Raw genomic sequence first — 26292 nt, 5'->3', positions numbered from 1 at the left:
CCAATCAATTGCTGTCCTGTCAAATACCTTGAGACACTCCAAAACTACACTAGTTCAAGCAGAACAGCCCCCTGTATGTACTATACGTTGTATTTTAACCCATCATCTTGTTTCCAATTTTTTTCTAACCTCAGCTAATCTCAAAAATCCAAATTATACTACGACTTGGCTTCTTTATGGCTTGCCACTGTTGCTGAAATTAAAGCAACACGCTCACAAGGCTTTCCCAATTGTAAAACTATGTAGAATTCTCTGTAACAATGGCCCCAGTGTCAACTAAACGAACTAACGAGTAAGAAGTGGTAAGGAGAGGAGGAAAAATTATTTTCCTGAGTAGTTTTGCCTTGATTCTCATTCCACTTACAGAAGTGGAGGCATAGAAAGAAAATATGAATAAAACTCAACATGAAGGGCAGGGGCAAAGATCCAGATCAGCAGAGGGCCTCTCATCTGAGCAGCCAAAGGCCATTAATATTTTAATATACTTTAAAGGACAACTGATGTTATTACCAATAAATCTTTTATTAGTAATAATAAATTCTAAAAGCTATTGAATGATTTTCAAGGCTTCCAAACTCAGCCATGTTAGTATTTCAACATGTCTGTTTTTCCCACTGAGACTAAAACGGTTCAGAAGCTTAAAAAAACTGTTTTATTTCAAAACTTTTTTTTTGCTTTTTGGGCCATACTGGAGTGCTCAGGGGTTACTCTTGTTGATGCTCAGGGGATCATATGGGGTTCCACAGATTGAACTCAAGTCCATTATCTGCAAGGGAAGTACCTATCTGCTGCACTATCTCTCCAGCCCCTAAGTAAACAATTTATGGTAGTTTTCTTGACAGTTGCCTATCACCAGAAGTCTTTAAAACCCTGTATGGGCATCAAAATTCATTTTAAAAAGCACTTTATTCTCTCCAAACACCAACCAATTCTTGAAAAATAGCGAAACCCTGCTATAGTCTGTTTAATAGTTGCTTGCAAAGTATATATTGTTATGAAATTACACAAAATATCACTACTTGGCATGTCTATATGCAATACTTAAACAGAAAATTACCCCCACTGAGAAACAAGTTTTAAGTCACAAAAGGAAATTAATGGACAATATTCTCTTGAAGAGAATACAAATAACTTTGAAAAGCTTTTACTTGAAACAGTGGCTTCCCTCAGCTTTTTCAAAATAAGAATTTAAGGAAAATGTATGGTTGATATATAATATAGAAACTTATTTTCACTAAATCACAATGGTTATAACTGGAAGAATATAGATAAAAAGCAGTACTTAATTTGAAAAACTGTCAAGGAAAACGTCTAAATGTACCTAATCTTAGTTACATAAAGATGCTAGAACAGTAAACTTTTCCCACTAAAAAAGTGATTTCTCAATTGGAGCAATTATGTGCTTTGCTCAATCCTCAACTCCACTGGGGGCATTATAGAACAGCAGGAAGGAATTTAGTTGTTGCAACTAGGTTGGCAGCAGCAATACTGGGTCTACGTGGATAGAAGTCACAGTACCTTGTAGAATCCACAAGATAACTCCCCTCCCCCAAGGCAAAGAATTCTCCAGTTCAAAGTGCCAACATTGCCACTTGAAAATCCTGCTCTAAAAAGAACATGCAATTCTACTAATGCATAAATTCTGGAGGAAAGCATGGATTTTATTTCTAGAATAAGGATCCAGGAGTTTTATTTCCAGACCTTTTACGAAAACCTAACTTAGGTCAAGGATGTTAACGTTTTTCAAGCAAAATGCACACTTTGTGTCTTTAAAATATACTATACTAGGATTATAATTAGCTATTATCACACACACTTAGCTGCCCTTGCCAAGTAAGCAGCTGGGACTATATTAAAAATGAAATGTTGGAGAAACACGTAAAAATAGCTTTTCAGCACAACAACAGGATTATTACAGACTATTATAACATAATGGTACCATGGTATCACACAGTTCTGGATTACAAATTTTTTTTCTCATGAGAGCGTCTTAGAACAAAATCTGTGAGTATCAACCATCAATTGTTTATAATGGTTGAGTACATGAATTCTACATTCCCCAATCTGGAAAGAAGTTGAGAATGAGTTTTTTCTTTTCTAAGACCTAAAAGAAAGAAATCAACTAGCCAAAATCACCACTGATAATCATTTAAAGGACTTTTCAGACTCCTCAAGTTTAAATCTTTATACTGAAAACCATTCTGAAACTTTCACATTGATATTATGGGGTCTTAGAAAGTAAAAATATCTGCAAGTTGTTTTTAATGTCCTATCATCAAATCTCATTTTAAATTTAGAGCTAATTTTCTAAGTTACAAAGGACAAAAACATACTGTTGATAGACTTTGCCTTACACTATACATAGTATAGGTACTCATTTTTTTCCCCTAGTATCAATGAGAAAGAAACTTTATTGTAAAAGGAAAATGTACTTTCATTGTATATCCTAAGAAAATGGCCAATCTTATTGAGTTTTTGGCAACTTGCCACCTAATCTATTGTGTTCCACTTCTGCAGTCAAAGGTACAAAGGAATTTAGTTAACTGGAGAATTCAGTTAAAACCAGAATATCCTTTTTCTAAACAGAAAAATGGACCATTACTACACTGTCCATTTTCCATTCCACAAAGGAAAATTAAGATTTCAAAAACAGATAAAACATGCCTGGGGTGGCAGTGGCTTGAAGATGAGGATTCAATTCAAGAGCTATAATCACAAAATTTACTGAAATTCAAGATCTTTAATATCAAAACACTAATATTAAGATTGGCAGGTAATTAAGAATTTAAGGTAAAATTTAATGTGTGTAAAAAATGTTATTTCAACTTTATTAATTATCACTATACTTGGTTATGTGGCTAAGTATAACTTGGTAATTATCAATTAATTCAACATTTTGGCACATCTTATTTTTGCATTGCTGGGGATCAAACTCAGGTGCTACTCATGCAAGGTATGCATTCTATCACTGAGTTACCAATGTCCCTGGTCAAATAAAATTTTGAGGACTTGAGGATTTTACTTATTTCATTATTTTGAACCTCAATCACATTTTTATACCTGAAATTGAGCTTGATATAAAGATCATAATATCCCTTAGAACTAGATATGCACCTGTTACTTCTTTACATCATTTACCCAACAAAGTATATATATATATATTTTAAGTGGCTGTTTTATACTTCCCTAAAAATTATGTCAATATTGCAAATATTGGATGAAATCATCATACCCCCATGTTTTATAAATTTCCCAATGGTTTAGTTTTTGGTATCACTTACAAAATTATAAAGTATTTAAAAAAAAACTTAAAATTATGCCGTCATACCAAATTTTCTTTATGCCTTAGTTTTATAAAATCACCTAACCTCAAATCTTAACTTTTCTGAAAGAAATTGGGTAGATTTAAACAAATTTGAATGCCCTCAAGAAAATCAGCAAAGAACTGTTTTCTTATTATTACATATGAGGAACCACGTATGAGGAACCTACACATTATTAAACTGAACTTCCTCAGTTACAAGACCAGTAATAGGAGTGGCCAAATATAACAAGACCCCAACACCTAGCCACACCCATTCTATAATCAAGACATCACTTTTACTAAAAGCAGTTAATCAGCATAACTAAACATTAAAAATCTGAATATTCTTTTGTTACTTATTATGTGTATGTTCATCATATAAACAGCTGATCCTTGAATAATAGAGTTAAGGGTACTGAACACCGTATGGTCAAAAATTCATGTAAAACTTTGAATTCTCCCAAAACTTCTTAATAAACAGCTATTGACCAAAATACCTTACTGATAACAAAACAATGCATATTTTGTATGTTCTAGGTATCATATAGAAAGTAACCTAGAGAAAATAAAATACTAAAAATATAGCCTGTTACTTGTTTACGGAGAAATCTGCAGGTAAGTGGAACCGCTCAGTTCTAACACGGTTGTTCAAGGATCAACTGTATGTACGAACAATACCATATCCACAACCATAACTGAACACTATTTTTTCTTCTGTATTTTCAAAGAATCTCAGTTATATTAGAATTAGCCAATCTCGCAAGGCTCAAAAAGTGTGTGAATTAGCCAATCTTGCAAGGCTCAAAAAGCATGTGTGTAGGGGGGGGGGCTTGGGGAGGAAGGGGACAGTTTGAAGTTTAAAATGAAAAGTATTTGGATTTAACTTTAGACAATTAACTAAGACATTCACACACATATGCATGTCAGTCTCCTATTTGGTCCTAGAGCCTGCAGATTTGTAATTTATTGTGAAACCATGTAACCAAATATTTAAATATATCCACAACATCTATACCACATAATGCATAGTACATAATATACTAACATCTCAAAATAAATTTCTTTTACAGTTTTACGCAGTTATGGTATAAGATTATCACCTGCCACATTTTGAAATGGCACCAACTTCATGTAATGTTTCATGTCAATGTAGTCAAAATCCTTACTGGTAAGGATTTCTTTCTTAGCATTATCTGAACATCTGACATTAAGTTGGTAATCTAAAAACCACAGTACATTTTCAATTAAAATCACTGCATACTTGGATGTTAAAGCAGGTGAGTAATACAGCATTTTAAAAAGTACTTCTAATTCACAGTTTCAAAAATAAAGGGTGCAGTTTTCAAATATCTGATTGCTTCAAATTGGTCACTCAATTTAACAACTGCCTCCTTCAATACATGTAAACTGTTTGCACAGCATTGGGAGATGTCTTTTATTTCAGAAGTTAGCTCTTACTATTACAGGAGCACCACAAATTTGAAGAGGCTACAGTGTGAAATGAGCTCACTGAAGGAATGTTAACTACAATATAGGTATTGCAAAGCTTTCCCCCCACCAGCAGACAACTTAATCAGGAAAGAAGTCAACAGTTATCACCAAATACACTAAGTATATCAGCTCTGCAAGAGATGGGGGAATCTGACGCAAAAAAAGAAAATACTATTGTAAGCTAACAAACCTGTGATAGCTGGCTTCAGAATTTTCCTAAAACTAAAACTCAAAAGCATACACAGTATTTGTATGATTTGAAAAGGAATGTAGAAACCCAAAGGCAACAAAACAAAAATCTGACTTTAAGAATTTCTAGATGGAAACACACACACACAATGGTCAACTGAGAAAAACCGAATACTTAAATATTCAAATTTTAACTGTATAATAAAATTTATAATAGAAAAAAGTGGCAAATTGTTATTGTGACTTGATTTGCTGAAAACATCTGCAAATTCACACTGGCATTAAGAAAACCAAAGTTTCAAAAATTTACTCCTCTCTCTCTCGCTCTCTCCAGATATGTTTTCTGTGCAAAAATAAATATCTGAAAATTGCACTAATACAATAATACTTATTTTAACTTTTGTATTATGAATAATCTGCACATGCTGCTTTATAGACAATACATATTTGTAAACTTGTTCATGCAAAATTAGTGTGTGCAGCAGGGATGTCATTAATCCCTATACTTAAAAAAAGATACCTTATTATATATTTTTAACTGCCAAACCCTCTGAAATGTAATAAATCTTACACAGATTATTGTCTGCCAGCTAAAAATCAATTTATGTTGCTGAAACAAGTTATACAAGAAAAAGAAACATGGTTTTTTGTCTTGCAGAATTTTTGATTTTTAAATAAGAGAAAATTTATAAAAGAAAGGAATTCATGGTCACAAAATTTTAACTTTTAATCCTAAACATGACAGGGCAAATAGATACTGGACCCTATTTCCATTCTCCAAAAAGCCTAACTTTTAGTTTCCATTTTAAATGTTGCCCTAACCACAAGAACATTAGTGGTTTTACAACTTTCGGATTATGGAAATACATATTTCTGAAATAAATGCTACAAAAACAACAATGGAAGAAAGCCAAACCGTCTCCATGAAGGAAAAAAAAAGTGGAACATTTTGAAGCTTTTAAACACTTCTCTTCCCATGTCTTATGATTAAACCTGTCAATTCAGTGCATTGTATGGTAAATATAATGGTCCCCAAGCTGAACAAACATCTTAACTAGTGTCCATTGATTCCAAGTTAGTGGATGATGAATCTTTTTGGATACTTTCAAAGATGGCTGCTAGTTCAGGGTTAGAACTGATCTGTGACTGGAATTCACTCATCAGTGGACTCTTCTCTGCTTCTGGAATGGTTAGCAGTGCTGCTACTGCTCTCATGGCAGATCGCTTGAGTTCATCTTGCTTTTCAAATTCCTGTTTTACTGAGTTTGCCTTTACCTGAAATATCGAATACATTTGTATTAAAAGCTATAAATGGCAGCTCATATGTGAAGAATTTTATGTAAACACATAAAAATTTATGGTAAGTAATGCAAAGAAAATCATTCCATAAACCTAAAAAGCCCATTATATTTTCATTAAGTTTTCTTTTTTTTAACTTTAGCTATCTTCTTTTAGGGGACTATTTTATATATAAACCTACTATGCAAACAAAATAGTTCAGAATCATGGCTGCAACAAAGACCTAGAGGCATTATCATACTAACAAGTACTACTTTGTCTTCTACCAAATAGAGTAACCACTTCTCCAGGTACCCCGTCTATTCAAAATTCCTCAGTCACATCATATACCGACACCTCCAAGTCTTTATGTAATTATTTTTTAATAAAAAGCTCTCTTCTAGAATTTAAAAACAATTGTTTAAAGATCCAGTTAAAAATCACACTCATAAGAAACTATGACTTCCACCCACCTCCTCCAAAGGAATAAAACAATTCTCTTTTGTTTCCATTGGAAGCTTTTTAGTTTATTATGTTCAATTGTATCGATTGTATGTTAAGTGCATCAAAACACATCATAAATGAAGTTTCAGGTTGATACTTAACAGCATCAGTTTTCCAAATTATCTATCTTCAACTGTTAACTTTTATAAAACTCATATGATGCTGGCATACATGGTTAAATTTATGGTTTACTAGGAATGCTGAATACACTTAGTCAGACTCAACCTGCTTTCTACAATCATTACCTTAGTTGTACAAGTGGCACGTAATGGCTCAACAAGCCGGTCCAACCTCTGCAGTACTGCACTTGGACAAAGGGTAGATAGTCGTACCAACATTAAAAATGTTAGCATCTATTAGAATTGGAAAAAGACAAAATTTAAATGTTTGCATTATTTTCTAAATACAAAACTCAGACAAAACTTTAAAAGGAATGACTTCATAATCTTCCATTCTATTTACCCTCAAGTTTTGTCCCCTTAAATTTTGTTTCTTTGGGAGTACTCATTCATCTTGTTGATGTTTTCATGTTCCTTCCCTTTTCTGTGTATGCTCACATTTCCCGTCACTTGTGTCCCTCCCCTGCTGGTTCTCTCTGGACATTCTCATGTGCATGTAATGCTTTTCACACATGTGCTTTCTATCCCCTTCCTGTAGTTTCATGTGTTACTTTACTCATTTGGTACCTTTCTCCTTGTCATGAGTGTGCATTTATGTATGTTAGTAAGCTCATACCATTTATCTAATATACTAAGCCATGTCTTCCCTAATGGTACATTACGCTTTTTTTTTTTTAAGGCAAATTTTATTTGAAGGGTTTTGGGAAGGGGAGAAGGGAGGGAAAGTGAGAGAATAGAGTAACACACTCAAGGGAGAAAGTAGGCTTCTCCAAAGGTGGAGAGAGCCTCTACAAGTATGAAAGCATGAAAGTACAAAATCTTAAGAGGGGAGAAGTGGGCACCACATGTGCTCAGGCACTAGGGCACAAGGAGCATATGGGCTTGGGCGGTATATGCGCCTGCACATTACACTGTTGTCCATGCATTTTTCTCTGTGTGCCCTTATGGTATAGCTATAGAATGTTCTCATTTTCCTTTTGCACTTAAACTCAATGTATTCTTCCAGTGGTCTTAAGCTTCCATCCTACATATTACTATGTACTTCTCATTCATATTGACGGGACAGCGATACCCACTTCTTATCACACTTCATTTCTGGTAGAACTTGCCTTTGTTCCACCTTCAATCTACTCATATCATCTTCTCCTAAGATTTACTCCTTTAGTTTTGTGTCTTTGGGGGAAAAATTAATAGGGAAGAAATGGAAATTGGTATGGACAACTGCTTCTGGTGGATAAATAGTGAGAATCCAGATCAAAGGAAGGCACCAGGACTATTGGGATGGAAGGATAGATCAACAGGACCAGAGGGCATACCTTCCACATTGTAGTGTCTCTTGGGAAAGACTCTCTCTATAGCTCAATAAACCTTTGCTCATTTTTTTTTCTTTTTTGGCTTTTGGGTCACACTGGCAATGCTTGGGGCTTCTCCTGGGTCCTTGGCCGGCTTGGGGGACCACATAGGGTACTCAGGGTCAACTTGGGTTGGCTATGTGCCTTACCTTGCTGTGCTATAACTCTAGCCCCAAAGAGCTGAGTTTAATTTTTTTTTTTTTAGGGGCTAGAGCAATAGCACAGCGGGTAGGGCATTTGCCTTGCAGGCGGCCGACCGAGATTCAAATCCCAGCATCACATATGGTCCCCCAAGCACCACCAGGAATAATTCCTGAGTGCATGAGCCAGGAGTGACCCCTATGCATCGCCGGGTGTGACCCAAAAAGCAAAAATAAATAAATAAATAAATTTAATTTTAAAAAAATTATTATATTTTTAATGAATCACTGTGAGGTAGTTACAGACTTACAAACCTTCATGCTTACATTTCAGTCATACAATGACGCATCCTTCCACCAGTGTCCATTCTCCACCACCAATGTTCCCAGTATCCCTCCTCCCCACCTCCTTAATCCTTGTATCTCTCCAGCCCTGACAACCTTTTATTTTAAAAAATTAAAACAACCAAAAAAAAAAAAAGGGACAGAATTTCTTTAAAATTCCCATCACTTACACTTAAATTTTTTCAACAAAGATTATTAGATTTTCTTCTGCATAGTCAATTTATGGCATATCATTTCACTATTACCTTCTGCATATTGTAACATTTTATTGCTATCTCTCAGCTGGTTCGACCCCAGCAGACAGCAGAGAAAAGCCCCTGAGCACGGCCAGTGTGGTCTACAAAAAACACCAGTATTTCTCACTTAATACATAAGAACAATTATAAGGGTAGAAATCAAAGGAAGACATTTTACAAACAGACATAAATCTTACCTTAATATCATAATGGTCCTTCAAACCATCTTCAACATGATTTAAAAATTCAAAGATATCTAGTCTATCAAGACAACTGTCCAGAAGTGTATACATGCACTCAAAAGCTGCCTTTCTAATATCCAGGCCATCATCAACTGTATGCTTAAACGGACCCATTTCTACCTGTTTCAAACAAAAAAGAATGTGTGAATACAAGCTTATATAAACCACACTTGTGGGCCAGCAAGTAGAGAACTGAGTTGAAAAGCACTCATCTAGTAACTTACCTCTCTTATAAGCTCCTTTCTAACTTTTGTTTCATTGTAGAGATGTGGAAGGACAGTATCTAGAAGATCCCTTATTAATGATGGTTTGTTATGTGCTGCTGAATTGAATGTGACTAAGGCTACCCTTCGCACATTCAAATCTGGGTCTTCCAATGTTTTTAGAAAATCACCTAAAAATTATAAATAAAGCAACACAAAGTCACAGTAAGCTTCAACTATGAAGTTTTCCCCTAAACTGAACGCAAAAAATAGATTTAAGACTTAGATGTCAGACCCAAACTCATAAAATACAACAAAGAAAAAAACAGGCAACTACTCCATACAATACTGGTTTCAGTGGTGTCTTTGGTGATTTTATTCTCTAGGAAATAGAAAGCAAAAAAATCAACAAATGGGATCATATCAAACTAAAAATCTTCTGCACTGTAAGGCATTCATTCACCAAAAAAGAATCCTACTTCATTGGGCTATTCACACCATCTACCTGACAAAGAGCTACTATCCAAGATATATAAGAAACTCACAAGTAAAACAAAAAACAAAAACATGGAGAGAAGAGCTGAATAGACAGATCACACCAAGACAGCAAAAGCCAACAAGATCATGAAAAGTTACCCATCACCGCTTATCAGGGAAATGCAAGTCAAATGATGAAACAGTTATCACCTCACACGAATGACAATGGCTTATATCAAAAAGTCAGAAACAATAATGCTGGTGGCAAAGTGGAGAAAAGGGATCTTCATCAATTATTAGTGGGAAGGAAAACTAGTTCAATCTCTATGGAAAACAGTATGCAGATGTCAATTTTAATCACATATCCCAGCAATTTCACTTTCTACTCAGTTTCTGCCCAAAATACACAAAATATTAATTTAGAAAGTTACATGCACACCTAAGTTTACCACAGCACTGTTTAGAAGAATCAAGATGTAGAAAAAACTTAAGTGCCTAATGAAAGATGAATGGAAATGATGTAGTATAGGAAGTCTGCGAGAAAAATCAAGGAGCAGAGCTATCATTCAGGTGGTTCAACCTAAGTAGTGAGCACTGGCAGTGTGGTCCACATTAAAAAAATGTGAAATTTGTGTACACACACACACACACACACACACACACACACACACACGAATGCTACTCCTGTTTTAGCTATGGGAAAAAATCTTGTGTTCTGCGGTAACATATGGAACTAAGAGGCTGTCAAGCTAAGATGAAGGGACAGGGAGGAGAAAACATTCAGTTACAGGATTTGAACTCGGGATCTCTTACCTGTCTGATATATAATGCTCTACCATCTAAGATATTATTTCCTGGCCTCTAGGAATCTCTATTTTGAAAAAGCTTTCTAGTGTTTCTCCTGTTCACCAAGTCACAAAACTAAACTAGATCACAATACAACTACAGTAATACTCACTGACTATAACAATGATGGAATGCCAATTGACTATGATCTAAGAAATACATAAAACACTAAACTGAGCTGCTCCCACCCGGACGGGACCCCAAGCGGCCGCCCATGAATGGCTCCCCCACTCCGAAACAGCCATGATCCCAGAGGCACACAAATCAATTCTGGAACACAGTGGCTTCTGGCAAAAGTGCTTCTAGACTGTGAACTAAGCTACGGCTCAGTGCCACCCCAGGGGAAAAGGGCACTGTCCCTTCCGCATTCCCCCTTCAGCGGCAGCACGGTGACCACCATCTTTCAGAGTCTACTGGACACAGGTCCAATGAATTTTAATATAATTAGTACTTTTACCTTTGCTTCCACTTACCTATGCAGTTCTTTAGTAGTGGATCAATAGGTTGTGGATGATCGGAAATGGTAAATTTCACTGCTGTAACCACTGAGCTTCGGGCATACGATGAGCCTAATTAGAAGTAAAACTGTAAGTCTGTTGAAATTCAAGTATCTTTATCACTGCCAAACCATTTCAAGTAATATCAGTGTCTTAAATTCCTTAAAATTCTCTTTAGTCACACTCTGTATCTCAGGATTATTAATGGAGCAAAGTTTACTCATCTCATGAAAGACTCCCAAAGATATATGAAAGAGTGGAAAAATCCAGGCTTCACAAAACTGAGACTGATCAAATTCACAAAGATCTTCAAATTTTATTATAAGAATTTGCTATTATCTAAAAAAAAATTTTCTCTAACTGGCAAATGTAAAATTCTTCTATTTGATCTAAATTCATTAATATTAGTATATTTAGTAACAACAAGCGAGTGATCTTTTAAGAGAGATGCCACTGAAACAAACCAAAAACAAAACCAACAACATTAAAACAGAATGAACAGGAATTAGAACAGATTTCTTTAACTCTTCAATCTTTTTAAACAAACTGTCATTTGACTATAACTCCTGAAGAAATTATAACATAAAGCAATAGCTTTGATATTTAACAATTTGTTAGGGGAAGTGTTCAATTAGTTTACCAGGCATCTTTCCAGGCAACCAACTACTGACAAAAGTGATCTTTTTAAATTAAAAAAAAAAATAATAATATATATGTATATATAGGTACCCACCTGATATCAAATATCCCTTAAGTCGTGGAAGAAGAGTTTCTGGATCAATTAGAGTGAGTTTGCCTAGACATTCTGCAACAACATTCCTAGTTCCTTCTTCGGCACACTCACAGTGCTTTAGTAACAAGGCCCAGATGTTTTCAACGTATGGTTTAAGGCCTACCACTGATGCAGAGCTAATAATTTCCTTCAGAGAATGAAGCAAAAGATACTGCCTTTTGGGTTGACTGGTTATTTCTTGTAAGACAAACGGCAGGTATTCAGGAAGGTTGCCAACACTAATGCTGCCTAACGCGTAAGATGCAGCTGATTTGACTTCTTCACTAGGAGATGAGAAGGCTTCTAATATTACAGATTTTAGTTCCAGCTGTCCACTTAAGTCAATATGATGACCAACTTCTCCAAGAGAAAGCAAAGCTAAGAGACGGATAGAATCTGTAGATCGTGAATTCTTGACATCTTGAATAAACTGACCTACTACTGCTGGTCCTTCTTTAGGACAAGCTCGAGTTAGGGCAGCTACACATTTGGCAATGGAATAGTAAGACTGCTTATGAGTCAGAGCTGTACTCTGAGAATACACAGGACCTGTCAGCATGCGCAACAGATCCATGTATCCTAGATTACTTGTTCCAGTGACAACCAGTGCCTGGAAGAAGTCTAGCATGGCACTCAGAGCTCCACCCTGCAATAAGGGTGATCTCACCAGTCCAATTAGTTCATTGAGAATGGATCCACTTATCTTTGAAAGGGAAGAGGGATAAACTTTTGCCAATGTGGTAAGGAAACTGATAGCCATCTGTGAAACATGCATATCACTTTCGCTGATAAGGGGTGGGAGCTCATCTAGAACGGCATCAATCATGGCAGCTGTCAAGCTGTCACTATAGTTTTTAATCAGAATATCTAGGGCAGAAAGTGTACCAAGTTTCAAGGCTCTCTGGTTTTTCCTGAGAAATGAAGCAAGGATAGGCACTCCTTCTCCCAGGACAGGCCTCAAATCTATCTTCAAAGGTGACCCAGCAATTAATGTCAATGCCTTTACTGTAGTTAAGCGAGTTATTTCATTCTTCAGTCTTTCCAAGAAAATCTGAAGTGTATTAGGCAAGTCAGAACCTAGATTGTCTCCAAGGTTGCAAATAATTTGTCCCATACATGAAATAGCCCTTTCCTTGACTTCCTGATCAATGTCAGCTGCTTTTAGCCTCTTAATGGTACAGGTAAATAGATCTTTGATGTAAGGAGTTGCATCAAACGAGGAAGGTTGATCCAAGGGACGAATTACTTTTACAAGCTGTTGAGTAACAAGAAGTGCTTCAGATGTAATCTTGTAAAATGGGTCTCCAACACAAGCCACCACTGGAGGGACCAAAGCCTGAACATGTGGATGGAAGACTTGAGGAGAGTGGTTACAAAGGATTACATACAAACATGACAAAGCATCAATCTTCAAATTTGATGAACTTGATTTATCATTTAGTGAGAAAATGATACCTAAAAAAATGAAAAAAAAAATTACAAATTGTAATTATATGCATGCTTTATGAAAGAAAAGAATAAAGTTTCTCCCTACTATACTGCCAAAGCTTCCACTTTATCGTCTATAAAGCAGTAGAAATTCCATTATCTATTATAAATAATAGTCAAAAGCTTTAAGGTAAAAATTTAAACTTTACCTTCAAATCTCTAACTTTCAATATGAAGACGACTCTCTGCTAAAGTTCCGTACACAAATTGTCAAGGATTTTTTTGAGCTAAGTAACTATTTAAGCTGATCAAAATTTTAATAAAAATGTTTTAGTCCCTAAAGTGATTTACTGTTTTCATACCTGGTACAAGTACAGGAATGTGTTGCGTCAGGGCCCCAGGTAATACATTTACCAGTTCAGTTAACATGTTAAAACAACACTGACGGGTCTTCACACTTTTTTCTTTCATCTGTTTGTGCAGAGCTTTAACAATATTGGGAACCTGTAATTATCACACATGCATTAGGAGGCGGAGTTACTGGTATTCCCTGAAGTACACTTAACACAACTACAGGGGATGAGGAATCTTCGTTTTGTTGTGGTTCAGTTGCTAATCCTACTAATAAGATTATTATATGCAAAGTTTGTAGTATTTATCTATTAAGTATATTCTTTTACAACTTTTTTTTTATATTGGCAAGTAAAACAGTCTTCCACAATTAGTTGTGCAATAAATTTAACCAGTCATTTTCAAACAGTTTTAGAAGGAAACTTAATATAGTATTCTGAACAAGTATAGTACACAAACACATTGCAAGGGGAAAAGAGCATTAATACTGTCACTGCTTTTATTTTATGGTTGCAATAAAATCAATCTCACTTCCAGTATAATTACAAGGACCAGAGAGACAGCTCAATGGACTAAGAGCATATTATACCTGCAAGAGATCTTTATTTCATTCCTCTCTGCCCCAGCACCACTAGATATGGCACCAAAAACAAACTTAGTTACAAGTACAAAGTATAATTCAAACACCTCTAATCTTTCCATTGTTTTGTTATCAGGTAAAACCTAAATTCCCTATGTGAGATGCTAGAGTATCACATACACCCTAACCAACAGAAAGACTGGTGATCAAAATAAACCCTTAATGTCCTATACCAATATCAAATATCAAAATTACTTGTGACTGTATCTGAACCCTATAAACTTATTAAATTGCTTGTCTTCCGTTTGCCATATGTGATTTCCTTTTGCGATCTCTAATACTCATTTTTATGAATAAACTGGCCACAAAATTTTAAAACCTGTATGATTTGAAAATAAGATACATCCTCTAGCATTGCTGGGGTGGCCTGGGTAATCCCCCCACCACCATACTGTCCCAAGCAGTACCCTAACTTTGGACGCTCAAATTGAATCATTTATATATATCTGCTCTCCTACTTTAGTGGTTTAGTTCCTCTCATTTTCTGTTGTAATCTATAAAATATGTGCCCCTATGAAAATCTATTACACAAGAGTGAGGGTCTTATGAAAATCTGCAACGCAGGAAAATGCTTAATTTGTACTAAATATTCAATGAATGGGAGTTACCTAGTTTTAATACTTAAAATCTAAGATGTCCTGATGTGAAAAATATGTGCTCTGTTAATAGTAAGAGCTGTGCATAGCAGGCATTTTATTTAAATTTCATCAGGTTACTGAATCATAAGATGATTTTGCTTATCCAGTAAACTAAAAAAAAAATAATTTACAAATAAAATAACAATCATATGAAACTCCTCTTCAAACATATCCCAGATATTGTCCCCTAAAACAGGTTCTTAAACTCCCAATTCCAAATGAAAACAACACAATTAAAAGCAACGTATTTATTCTTGTGATTTACAAAACCACCTTTTACTTATTTTTAAACAAACAAAACTATTTCTTTAAACACACCTGACTCTGAAGCATTGTTAACGGTGTTTCTCCCTGCTCCATTGCATCAGGGTCACAGAGCCAACTCTGCACAGGTCGAGTTTGCTTCAAAAGAGAAAGGTATGCATGAAAAACATCTGCTTTTACATTCTCTTCACGCTCTTTAAATCTGGATATTAGTGCAGGAGAAACAGTCTTGTAGAATTCTGGAAGCATTTCATGCCGCGTGCTAACTACAGCATCCAAACACTTAGCAGCTGCACGTCTCACTTTCCAACTCATGTCGTCATCATCACTATATTCATCATCACTCCCTAAAAACAAAAGTTAATATTAATACATTATTAATCATAAGAAAAGCTTGTTTAATATGTAAAACAAATTAATGGCAACCAATTAACTTTTCACTAACATTACACAGTAATGGAGAAGTCAAAAAAAAAAACAAAAAACCTGAAACTTAGATGCAGCATTTACTTATTTCCTCAACCCTTGGTCCCCTGATCTTTATGTGTTGTGTGTGAATTATTTGAAAATTATTTCCTTCTAGCTCATAAAGACCAAATCTGTTATGTGACATGCAGTCAAGAGATGACAAAAAAAGTATTAGCAGTTCCACACAGTCTAAAATTATCTGAACATATTTATCTAATAATACTATGGATGAAATAGGCATAAGCCATGTAATTCAACATAAAGAACTGGCACACTAAGACTCAACAAGCAAATGCTGGAAAGTATACTACCACCACGTTTTTTTTTTTCCCCCCAAAGGCAATTCCTATAAATTAAGGCTTCTTATACATGTTAATTTTGCATCAAACAAAACCTGTACACTTGTCACTGTATCACTGTCATCCTGCTGATCATTGATTTGCTTAAGCGGGCACCAGTAACATCTCCATTTGTTCTAGCCCTGAGATTTTAGCAGCCTCTCTTTACTCGATCTTCTCAGCGGCTGCTGCATTGGAGGCTCTTTCAGGATAAGGGGAATGAGACCCATCATTGTTACTGTATTTGGCATTTCGAATACGCCATGGAGAGCTTGCCAGGGTCTGCCATCCGGGCAGGATGCCCTTGGTACTTTGCCAGGTTCTCTGAGAGGGAGAACTAAGCTACAAACAAACAAATAAAATAAGCTGCCAGTACTCTTGGGTGTGGCAGTATCACTTAAGTGATAACTGATATATATATACACACACACGTGTGTGTGTGTGTGTGTGTGTGTGTATTGCACTGTCATCCCATTGTTCATTGATTTGCTTGAGTAGGCACCAGTAACTTCTACATTGTGATACTTGTTGTTACTGTATTTGGCATATGGAATACGCCATGGCATGGGCAGTCCACCAGGCTCTGCCATGCCGGACAGAGGTCACTAGAATTTAGTACTCAAACAAGAATTGTAATTTCAACCTTCATGAAGCTTACATTCTAATTACGCATGTCAGAAAGTGATTAAGTGTAAAATGAAATTTGAAATTCTGGAAAGGAAGCTAAGAGCATTATGGGAAAATTCCTGAGATGGAAGACTGAATGAGATATGAGATAATCAAATATAACACCAAAAATTTTGCCTCAAGAAGCTACAAAGAATAAAACCATTTGGGGATAGAAAAATGACTAAAAGATATGGGTTTTATAGGGAATAAGAAAGGGGAAAGAAATGATTTCTTAAGATATTTGAGCAGAAAATCTATTAAGATGTTACGTATAATAATAGGAGACTAATACCTAACGACAGTTGAAATAAGAGTCAGGAGGGCTGTCCCATGGTTTGATAGCTGATCTCATGTGCTGGGGGAAAAGGTAGCTGGGATGGAGAGAGGAGCACTAAATAAATGATGGTTGGAGGGATCGCTCAGGATAGTAGATACATGCTGAACGTAGACTATGGACCAACCGTGATGGCTGTTTTTTACCTGTATTACAAATCATAATACTCAAAAGGACAGAGCGAGTAAGAGGGATTGTGTCTGCCACAGAGGCAGGAAGTGGGAAGGGCTGGGGGTGGGGGAGGGATACTATGAACACTGGTGGTGGAGAAAGGGCACTGTTGGAAGGATGGGTACTTTAACATTGTCTGACTGAAACACAATCATGAAAGTCTGTAAGTCTGTAAATGTATCTCATGATGATTCATTAAAATCCAAAAAAATGTTACATACATGAGCTTCAAATTAATTATTTCGGTTTTTGTGGGTCACACCAGGCGATGCCCAGGGGTTACTCCTGGTGCTGTTAGGGGACAATATGGGATGTCAGGGGTTAAACATCAGTCAGCCGCATGCAAGGTAAACGCCCTACCTGCTATATTATCGCCCCGGGCCCAGAACTTCAAATTTATAGGCAACTTCCAGAGTTAATATAAAATTTGGGAGATAAAAGAGAGAGCTAGTCAGCTAGTTCAAAGAGTGAGAGACCATACTTGGTATACTTAATGCCCCAAACGCAATCCCTGCCACCACATTTGTACCATCCCCACAACTAGCAATGTCAGGTGTAGCCCCTGTAGTCTCTGAGCACCACTACTGTAGGAAGGTTCTCCAAATGGTAAAATTGTTTTAGATTGGGGCAGCGGATGGGAGTTATCTTGTGCCTTAACTGACAGTGCTGAGGGATTACTCTGGGTAGTGCTCAGGGACTACATGCAGTGCCATAAATCAATACAGCATATTAGTTCTTTTTTTTTTTTTTGGAAGATAAAAAAGATATTTTTAATTTTTTTTTTTTTACATCTCATACATTTTATTTTTTTTTAAATTTATTTTTAATTAGAGAATCACCGTGAGGGTACAGTTACAGATTTATACACTTTTGTGCTTATACTTCCCTCATACAAAGTTTGGGAACCCATCCCTTCACCAGTGCCCATTCTCCACCACCCGTAAACCCAGTGTCCCTCCCACCCTCCCCAATCCCATCTCCCCCCCACCCCACCCTGCCACTGTGGCAAGGCATTCCCTTCTGTTTTCTCTCTCTAATTAGCTGTTGTGGTTTGCAATAAAGGTGTTGAGTGGCCGCTGTGCTCAGTCTCTAGCCCTCATTCAGCCCGCAACTCCCTTCCCCCACATGGCCTTCGACTACAATGTAGTTGGTGATCGCTTCTCCAGCATATTAATTCTTATACTATCTCTCCAACCCTAAAAAAAATTTTTAAGGTAAAATCTGGTTTTTAGCATACTGATATTGAATGGCAGTAGCACAGCGAGTAGGGTGTTTGCATGTGGCTGACTCGGGTTTGAGGAATCGAACCCGGCGATGCACAGGGGGTTACTTCTAGCTCTGCACTCAGGAATTATTCCTGGCGGTGCTCAGGGGACCATATAGGATGCTGGGAATCGAACCCAGGTCGGCTGGATGCAAGGCAAATGTGCTACTCACTGTGATCTGGGGTGGAGGCAAAGAACCATTTTGGGGTTGGAGCAATAGCACAGCAGGTAGGGCATTTGCCTTGCACATTGACAACCCGGGTTCGATTCCTCATCCCTCTTTGAGAGCCTGGCAAGCTACCGAGAGTATCCCGCCCGCACGGCAGAGCCTTGCAAGCTACCCATGGCGTATTTGATGCCAAAACCAGTAAAAACAAGTCTCACAATGGAGACATTACTGGTGCCCACTAGAGCAAATCCATAAACAAGGGGACGACAGTGCCATAGTGCGACAGATATTGAAGCTAAGAAACTAATGAGATCAACAAAAACATAAGGATAGGATCCAGGGAGGGTTCGGTGACAAAAATAACTCCATAATTGTAGGATAACATAGCCTCAGTAGTTTAGGTTTATTGGGTTACTCCCATTACAGTGCTCCTATTCCTCTTTGTTTATTTGTAGCTTCTTTCTTAGTGTTCTGTTGACTTGTAAATAATGTTTTTCTCTTCTCCTTGAGTCCTTTGCATAGTTTATTCAGAGCAAGTCCTTTTTGTATGGACACAGGAAGACTTAACAAATGTTATGCTTTTGTAACCTGGGAGTCATTTGACTATACATGATATTTTCCTCCAGGGCATCTGTTCTCTTGACCTAAGCCTCAGCTGCCCTTACTTCCTAGCACCCCCAAAGCACGGTCCCGACGTGGGACAAGAAGGACCCAGGGCAAGCGGTGAGTTGTGTGCTACCCTGGCATCGAGATGGGCCTGGCTAAAGTGCCTAATGCTTAACTATAAGTTAAGAGCTTGATCATGGACAAATGTTGTCATGATCCAAACAGTGATAGTAGATTTGGACCCTGCTAGGGTGAGGAATGATTAATCTGGCCTGAGTGCTGTGGTCTGAGCCTGTGGCAAGATGTTGCCAGGAGAGCTGCCTTGCAAGCCTCAATGTATCCCTTGCTATGTCCATACAAAAATAACTAGTATTGAGATGTTAATAAGTTCCTGTACTAAGGAAAAGAAAAAAAACCTTAAGAGTGAGGAAGGGCTTTGGAGTGCCCTGCCCTCAGGAAGGGCTTTCTTATGTTGATTTGGCTACCTGGCTGGTTGTAGCCTAGAGGGCAAGGTGGGAGAGACAAGTAGGAGGAGAGAGAGAAGCCAGGAAGAAGCAAAAGCAGCAGTGGATCCACAGAGAGGCTGGAGCTGGGAGTGCGGGAGATGAGAAAGTTTGAAGATTGAATAAACGGTAACTAATCAGCAACCAGCTTGGTCCTCGTTCTTCCTTCGCCTGTCCTTGACCACCGGCCGTCCTGATCGAGTCCACACACTGCGGTTCCAGAGCACCGAACGCGGGTGGTGAGACAGAGCCGCCCGGAGAGCCCGTGAGTGCACTCGCCCCTGGGCGAGCTTTAGTTTTTTACACATAAGACTAAGATTGTGAACTGGATGACGTACTGTACTATTGTGGTGAACTCTGGCCCCACTTCTGGGTAAATGATTTCTAGAGTATAGCAATCATCTCTGTGAAACCTGGCAATAATGTGTGTGAGCACTGAAATCATATACACAATCCCTTTCAAATACAACCAGAACATGAGCATTATCACAGGGGAAGAAAAAAAAAAAAAGAGTCTAGTCAGGAGATGGTTCCAAGGGCATGCCTTGCATGTGGGAGACCCATGTTTGATCCCTGACATCACCAGAAGCACTGAGCAGGGAAGGAACAGCCCTTGAGCACCACCAGATATGACAAAAACAAAACAAAAAAGTATTAACAGAGAAGTCCAGAACTGAATTTAGTGGAGTAATAAAGGAGTAACAACAAAGTTAAGACTTTAAAAAGTCAATGTTGGTACCCTAGAAGTAAATGCTAAGAAGATTTCTGGTCTCTGATGATCAAATCTATCACTAGAAGACTAGAGTCAACAAAGAGGGTGAAAAAGAATTGTGGAAAATTATCAAGGTGTTATGTTGTAAAGATGAAAAATGGAGAATAACTATTAGAAGTATAAGGGATGAATAGTATCTTGTTGTCTTTTTTTGATATTGGCTAAAGGACCAGATCTAAAACCTGGAAAGTCCTTACGTTAAATATATTCAGAGAACTAAATTAAAAAGTGAAAAAAAAAAAAAAAACCCACAAAAACAGAAAACAGGAACTTCACCAAACTACCAAGCCATGTGGACTAACTTACCCAACTCCTCTACATGATTCCTTAACACCGCTGGAAATACAAGCTGTATCTTTGATGTGCCACTCTTTTCCAAAGTAAAATCATACATCATAGTATAACATCACTCTCAGAAGCCTAAGAAATGTCTAGATTATCTGTCAAAGGTATACGGTACCTTGAAAGTATTTGGGCATTTCTGTAAAAGAAGTTATGTATACACTGCTCTAAACCAAACTAAAGCAAAGACACTTTATCTTCTTTTCACTCAACTAATTTACAGCTTTAATATAAAAAAAAGAACATGATTTTGAAAATACTGCATAGCAGCTCAGTACATAATGGCCCAGTAGTTTAATCAATTAGATATTGCTGAAATAAGTTAGTTACATCCATTGTCATTATTATAAAGAATATCATTTGGGATTTCTAACACTGGGTCTTCTGTGAAAATGTAACAAGTTTTATTTTGTATGAAATACCTTGGTCATCATCATCTCCACCATCTGCATCCATTGCATTTTCATCTTCATCTTCATCATCATAATTATAATTTGGATCATAGGTAAGATATTTAAGACAAATATTTATAATGGTAGAAACATGAGGATACACTTCCTTAGGACATCTAAGGACCAAAACAAAAACTGGACTCAGTAACTACTTTCATTTTTGATTGTCAATACTTACCACACTTTGTTTTGTAACAGATCTCTTATTAACTTCAGAAAGTGATTCCCCAATTTTTCAACAATCACCCTCATTTCTATTTTACTCATTTCATGCTTTAAAGATTTATCATTCAAATTACACTTAATAAATTTGCCATTGCTAAAAAGACTAAAACAACTAACCCTTTGGAGGTCTGGAGGAATAGCACAGCGGGTAGAGTTCTTGCCTTCTAACTGCTGACCCTGATACCAAATCCCACTAGGTGTAATCTCTGAGCACAGAGTCAGGAGAAAGCCCTAAACATATGTACTGAAAAAAGAATCCCTCCCTCCACTCATATTTTAACATCTTTGAAGCCACTGAATTCTTATAAAAATGGTATGACATCATTACTGCAAAGAACAGTTATAAATGCCCAATAAAGGAGTAATTTTTCAGTTAAAAGAACAAAAATAAGCTGCGTGATGTGATTATAATTGAATAATTGCTACGGTCCAGAAACATGTTGAAATTTTAAGGCAGTGCTATTATACTGTCAAAGATAAGGATAGCCTTTAACCAAAGGCAAAGAAAAACAAAAATTAAACCTCTTACTCATTCACAGTAAGGCCTTCCTGTACATAATAACATTTCAAATTTTCATTGTTTGCCAGTTAGTGCTTAGTAAGAATCATTCCACATCTGAAATCCAAAACTCAATCTTGGCCATCGGTAAACTAACCCACATCTCCTCTCTATATCTAACCTTAAGATCTTGATTTATCTAGATCTTAACTATCATTCAATTATTAAGGGACTTTTTTAATTTGCAAAACAGAGTTCCCAATAACTTACCTTCTAACAAATGATTCAAAGGCCTGAATGCAGTATTCTCTTAATTCATCGTCATCAACATTACAAAATTTTACCACCAAAGGAATTATCTTCTCAAGGTATTCACCTAAGAAAAGCATATTGTTTCTTAAAATACATTCATCAGTTTTTTCAATTAAAGAAACTTAAAATAATCAAACAATTCTTACCTATTCTATGGCCAGCTTGTCTACTAATAGCAGCGATGCACTGTATGTAGGTTCTTGTTGTTGACATGGAATCATTTTTGGACAACTCGGATAACAGATGTTCAATAAGATCTACAAAAACTATATTTCCACAGCTCATAACCAGGTGGCCAAGAGCAATAATGGTTCTTTTTCTTACTGCAAGTCTAGGGCTGGTCAACTGGGGGAGCAGACAGGTCAGAATTGAAGGATGGAAATTAACAAGAAGTCCTCCTTGCCTTAAAATGCAATAAAAAAAAAAGAGAGAAATAATTCAAAATGCCAAAACACACTGTAATGTCTAGCCTGATTTCAATGTACTCAAAGAGCAAAAGTTTAATTGATGGTAATTCAAACTCAGAATGAAACACCGAAGTATTATCATTTTTATTAACATTAAGGAAAACCTGGGCTAAGTCAATGCAGTTAAAATTTGTATCTCCAACAAGCTCGGCAGTACATCTGAAAATAAAAATTGTCACTTTACCCCTTCTCAGATCTCTAAATTATTTTCTCTATTTAGTTTTTTTTTTCTTTTGAGACTTTGTAACATTTAAAATCTCAGTGTCTTCTCATCCTGCTCCCTCGCCACATTGCTTTATCTATTAGGTTCCATTGACCCTGATGGAACAAACACCGTATCTCCCAAGTTGCTTCAGACATGTGATTGATTAAAGTGAAGAGAAGCCAAACTACTGCCAGGAAAGTATTTGTGGTTAAGTCATACACAAGGGGAAAAAAATCCAACTAAACTTTCACTATTCATAAAATTCAATTACGAATTTTTCACTTTCCTCACCATGACTCCAATCTATCAAAATGACTTCTTTCAACTCTCCTATTCACTCTATGCTAGGGAAAATTGGGCCATGTTTTCCAACACAAAGACTTAACTTAAGCTTATACGTATTCTATGCCTGAAAACACCATTCTTCAAAACTAAATTCTGCCACCACCCCTTCCTTAACAAACTTTTATGAATCACTCTATTGTAAACACAAAGCATGATATACACCATTTAACATCCAGCCCCACAAGTGCCTTCTATATAATGACACATGGCTGAGATCAGTTCAAAGGGCTGAATCACATGCTTTGCCTATAGGAGACCTGGTTTGTACCAGCACAGTTCCCCGAGTACCACCAGGAGCAACCTCGTTGTGGCACATAAAACAAACCAAAAAGTTATAATGGGCCAGGCTAGAGTGCATGATTTGCATTCAGGAGGCCCAAGTTTGATCCTCAGCAACACATAGTTCTCCAAGCATTAAGCTGTGAATAGTTCCTGGGTACCAGTATATTGGGTATCACTGTATCACTGTCATCCCAGTAATGTCTCAGAGTCATTCTGAGACTTGTTGTTACTGTTTTTGGCATATCGAATACGCCACAGGTAGCTTGCGAGGCTCTGCCATGTGGGCGGGATACTCTAAATAGCTTGCCAGCTCTCCAAAAGGGACGGAGGAATCGAACCCAGGTCATCAACGTGCAAGGCAAATGCCCTACCCACTGTGCTATCGCTCCAGCCCCAAAACGGTTCTTTGCCTCCACTCCAGATCACAGTGGGTAGGACATTTGCCTTGCACGCTGCTGACCTGGGTTTGATTCCCAGCATTCCTTAAGAGTTGTCTAGAACTATGTTTTTAAGTTTGATTTCCAGAGTAAAGTTAAGAAATCAACAATTGTATAAAGTGAAACTACTTCCTCTCCCATATCATTGTAGCTGATGTTTACAGGTATTATTTCTATCAGCAACTTTGCCAAGTCTACTAACACATCTACCTAAACAGATCACTGTACTCAAGAACATGAAGAGTATTGAGTATATTTTAAAATATTTGAATCAAAAATTTTATTACTTTTCAAAACTGCAAAATAATAAATGCTGTATAACATTACTATGGTGATCAATATAATTTCCTCCCTCACCCTACGTTGTAAAATAACCATAACTAAGTACAACTGGGCCTAAATTTTAATGTTCTGGAAGAGCTTCTAATAAATGCACATAAAATCTGCTTGAATATAATAGGTATTTTTTACCTGCTCAACATATCAGCCATTATATCTAATGCTTCTAACTGAACAGAGACATCTTCCTGCTTTGCTATTGCACTGGTAAGACGTCCAGTAATCTTCTTACATACGTTAGCAGCCAAAGCAGAACCTGGATGAGTAAGAAAGAGTAATAATTTCAAGACAAGTATGCCGAGTTTCACCTTTTATGCTCATCGGTATTTAACAGGTATTCAACAACTCCAACTTGATTATGAAACTGACTTAAGAAATCCATCTTAGAAAACCGTGTTACATATTTCAAAATATGTAACTTTTCAGTAAAGCAATTTACTTCGTATAACAGAAATGAGAAATAACTAGAGAAAGGAAATGTAACCTAGAAAAAATAATACTTAGGGGCTAAAGTGGTAGTACAGTGGGTAGGGTGTTGCCTTGCAAGCTGCCAACCTGGATTCAATTCTCAGTATCCCACATGGTTCCCCTGAGTCTGCAAGAGTGATCCCAGAGCGCAGAGCCCAAAGTAGGCCCTTGAGCATTGCCAGTTGTGGCCCCCAAATAAACAACAACAAAACATACAAAAAGAAAAAAAATACTACTACTGGATAATTATTTCTATGCATTGATATAAACGTAGGTTATGGAGTGGTCTGGAGAGATACTAGAGTAGGGTGAGAGAGTTTACTTTGCACACAGCCGATGTGGATTCAAACCAACACCCCAAATGGTACCCTAAGCCCCACAAAAAGTGATCCCTGAGCATAGCGGGTGTGTGTATGCCCGCCAAAAGCAGACTAGTATTTTGATTGTACCTCAACTGAAAAGAGGCAGAAAGACTTTTCTATACATGAATCCTCTTAATTTGTAACCTAGACTTTTAACTTTCAGTGAATTTAAAAAAACACAAACTATATTCTGAGTTCCAAAGGTTAACATGATTTTTAAAAGATGGCTGAAACCTCTATTTAGACCCTTTCATTTCAAATTTCTTAACTTCTTTATGCAAAAGAAATGTCTCAGAAGACTCAAAAGTTATTACTATTTTCAAGTAGATCATGTTACTAACAAAAGGAAAAGAGTAACAAGAAACTGAAAGTGAATCTGGCTGGAAAAGAAAATACTGGTTGGAAGAGTATCCAGTAAAAACATCTTTCAATGAGGAAAAACACGGGGAAATTATCAATATAACTAAATACAATTATAGTGAATAGATTTCAGAACAAATGAAACAGTTTATTGAAACAACTAACATGGGTCAAGTAATACTGGTAGAATACAGCAGCAAAAGCATCAGTTCAGTTTTGAACTAAAAGAAAATAGATTTGAATTTTCAATAAGTTAATTCAAGTTTTGGATGAATTAACCCAGTCTCTTTCATGTTCCATTCCCTCAACAAATCTACTAAGATCTCTTACTTAAGATCTATTATGACTGATGAAAATATCTGCATTTCACCCACCCATAATCACTATACCATATTTTTTTCAGTCCAAAATTTAGTTTATAACCTTTAATAGTGCAATTGTAGAGTTCAGTAATAAATGGCATTTAAGTAACACTGACACAATTTTGGTGGGGGGGAATACTGTAATGCTGTATCCTATTTTTGAGCAAAAAAAAAAAAAAAGTCATAAAATCAAATACAGTTGTGTCACCTAGCATTACCAGCAC

At 36.7% G+C, this 26292-nt stretch overlaps 1 protein-coding gene across 1 annotated transcript in view; it reads right to left on the bottom strand.

Annotated features, from left to right (window-relative positions):
* Positions 1–949: 949 nt before the first annotated feature.
* CAND1 (cullin associated and neddylation dissociated 1) overlaps positions 950–26292 on the bottom strand; it is a 44937-nt gene continuing 19594 nt past the window's right edge. The window contains exons 4-15 of the mRNA XM_055118648.1: positions 24649–24772; positions 22588–22844; positions 22400–22505; positions 21376–21521; positions 15371–15663; positions 13786–13927; positions 11957–13450; positions 11200–11295; positions 9425–9594; positions 9156–9320; positions 7012–7119; positions 950–6259 (exon numbers count right to left, since the gene is read on the bottom strand). Coding sequence (XP_054974623.1) covers positions 6035–6259; positions 7012–7119; positions 9156–9320; positions 9425–9594; positions 11200–11295; positions 11957–13450; positions 13786–13927; positions 15371–15663; positions 21376–21521; positions 22400–22505; positions 22588–22844; positions 24649–24772 — 3326 coding nt within the window. The 3' untranslated portion in view covers positions 950–6034. The remainder of the gene's footprint in view (positions 6260–7011; positions 7120–9155; positions 9321–9424; positions 9595–11199; positions 11296–11956; positions 13451–13785; positions 13928–15370; positions 15664–21375; positions 21522–22399; positions 22506–22587; positions 22845–24648; positions 24773–26292) is intronic.

The sequence above is a fragment of the Sorex araneus genome, chromosome 10 (assembly GCF_027595985.1).
Source record: "Sorex araneus isolate mSorAra2 chromosome 10, mSorAra2.pri, whole genome shotgun sequence".
Taxonomy (NCBI): domain Eukaryota; kingdom Metazoa; phylum Chordata; class Mammalia; order Eulipotyphla; family Soricidae; genus Sorex; species Sorex araneus.
Note: the sequence above shows the minus strand (reverse complement) of the source record. Positions and strands in the feature narration are given on the sequence as shown.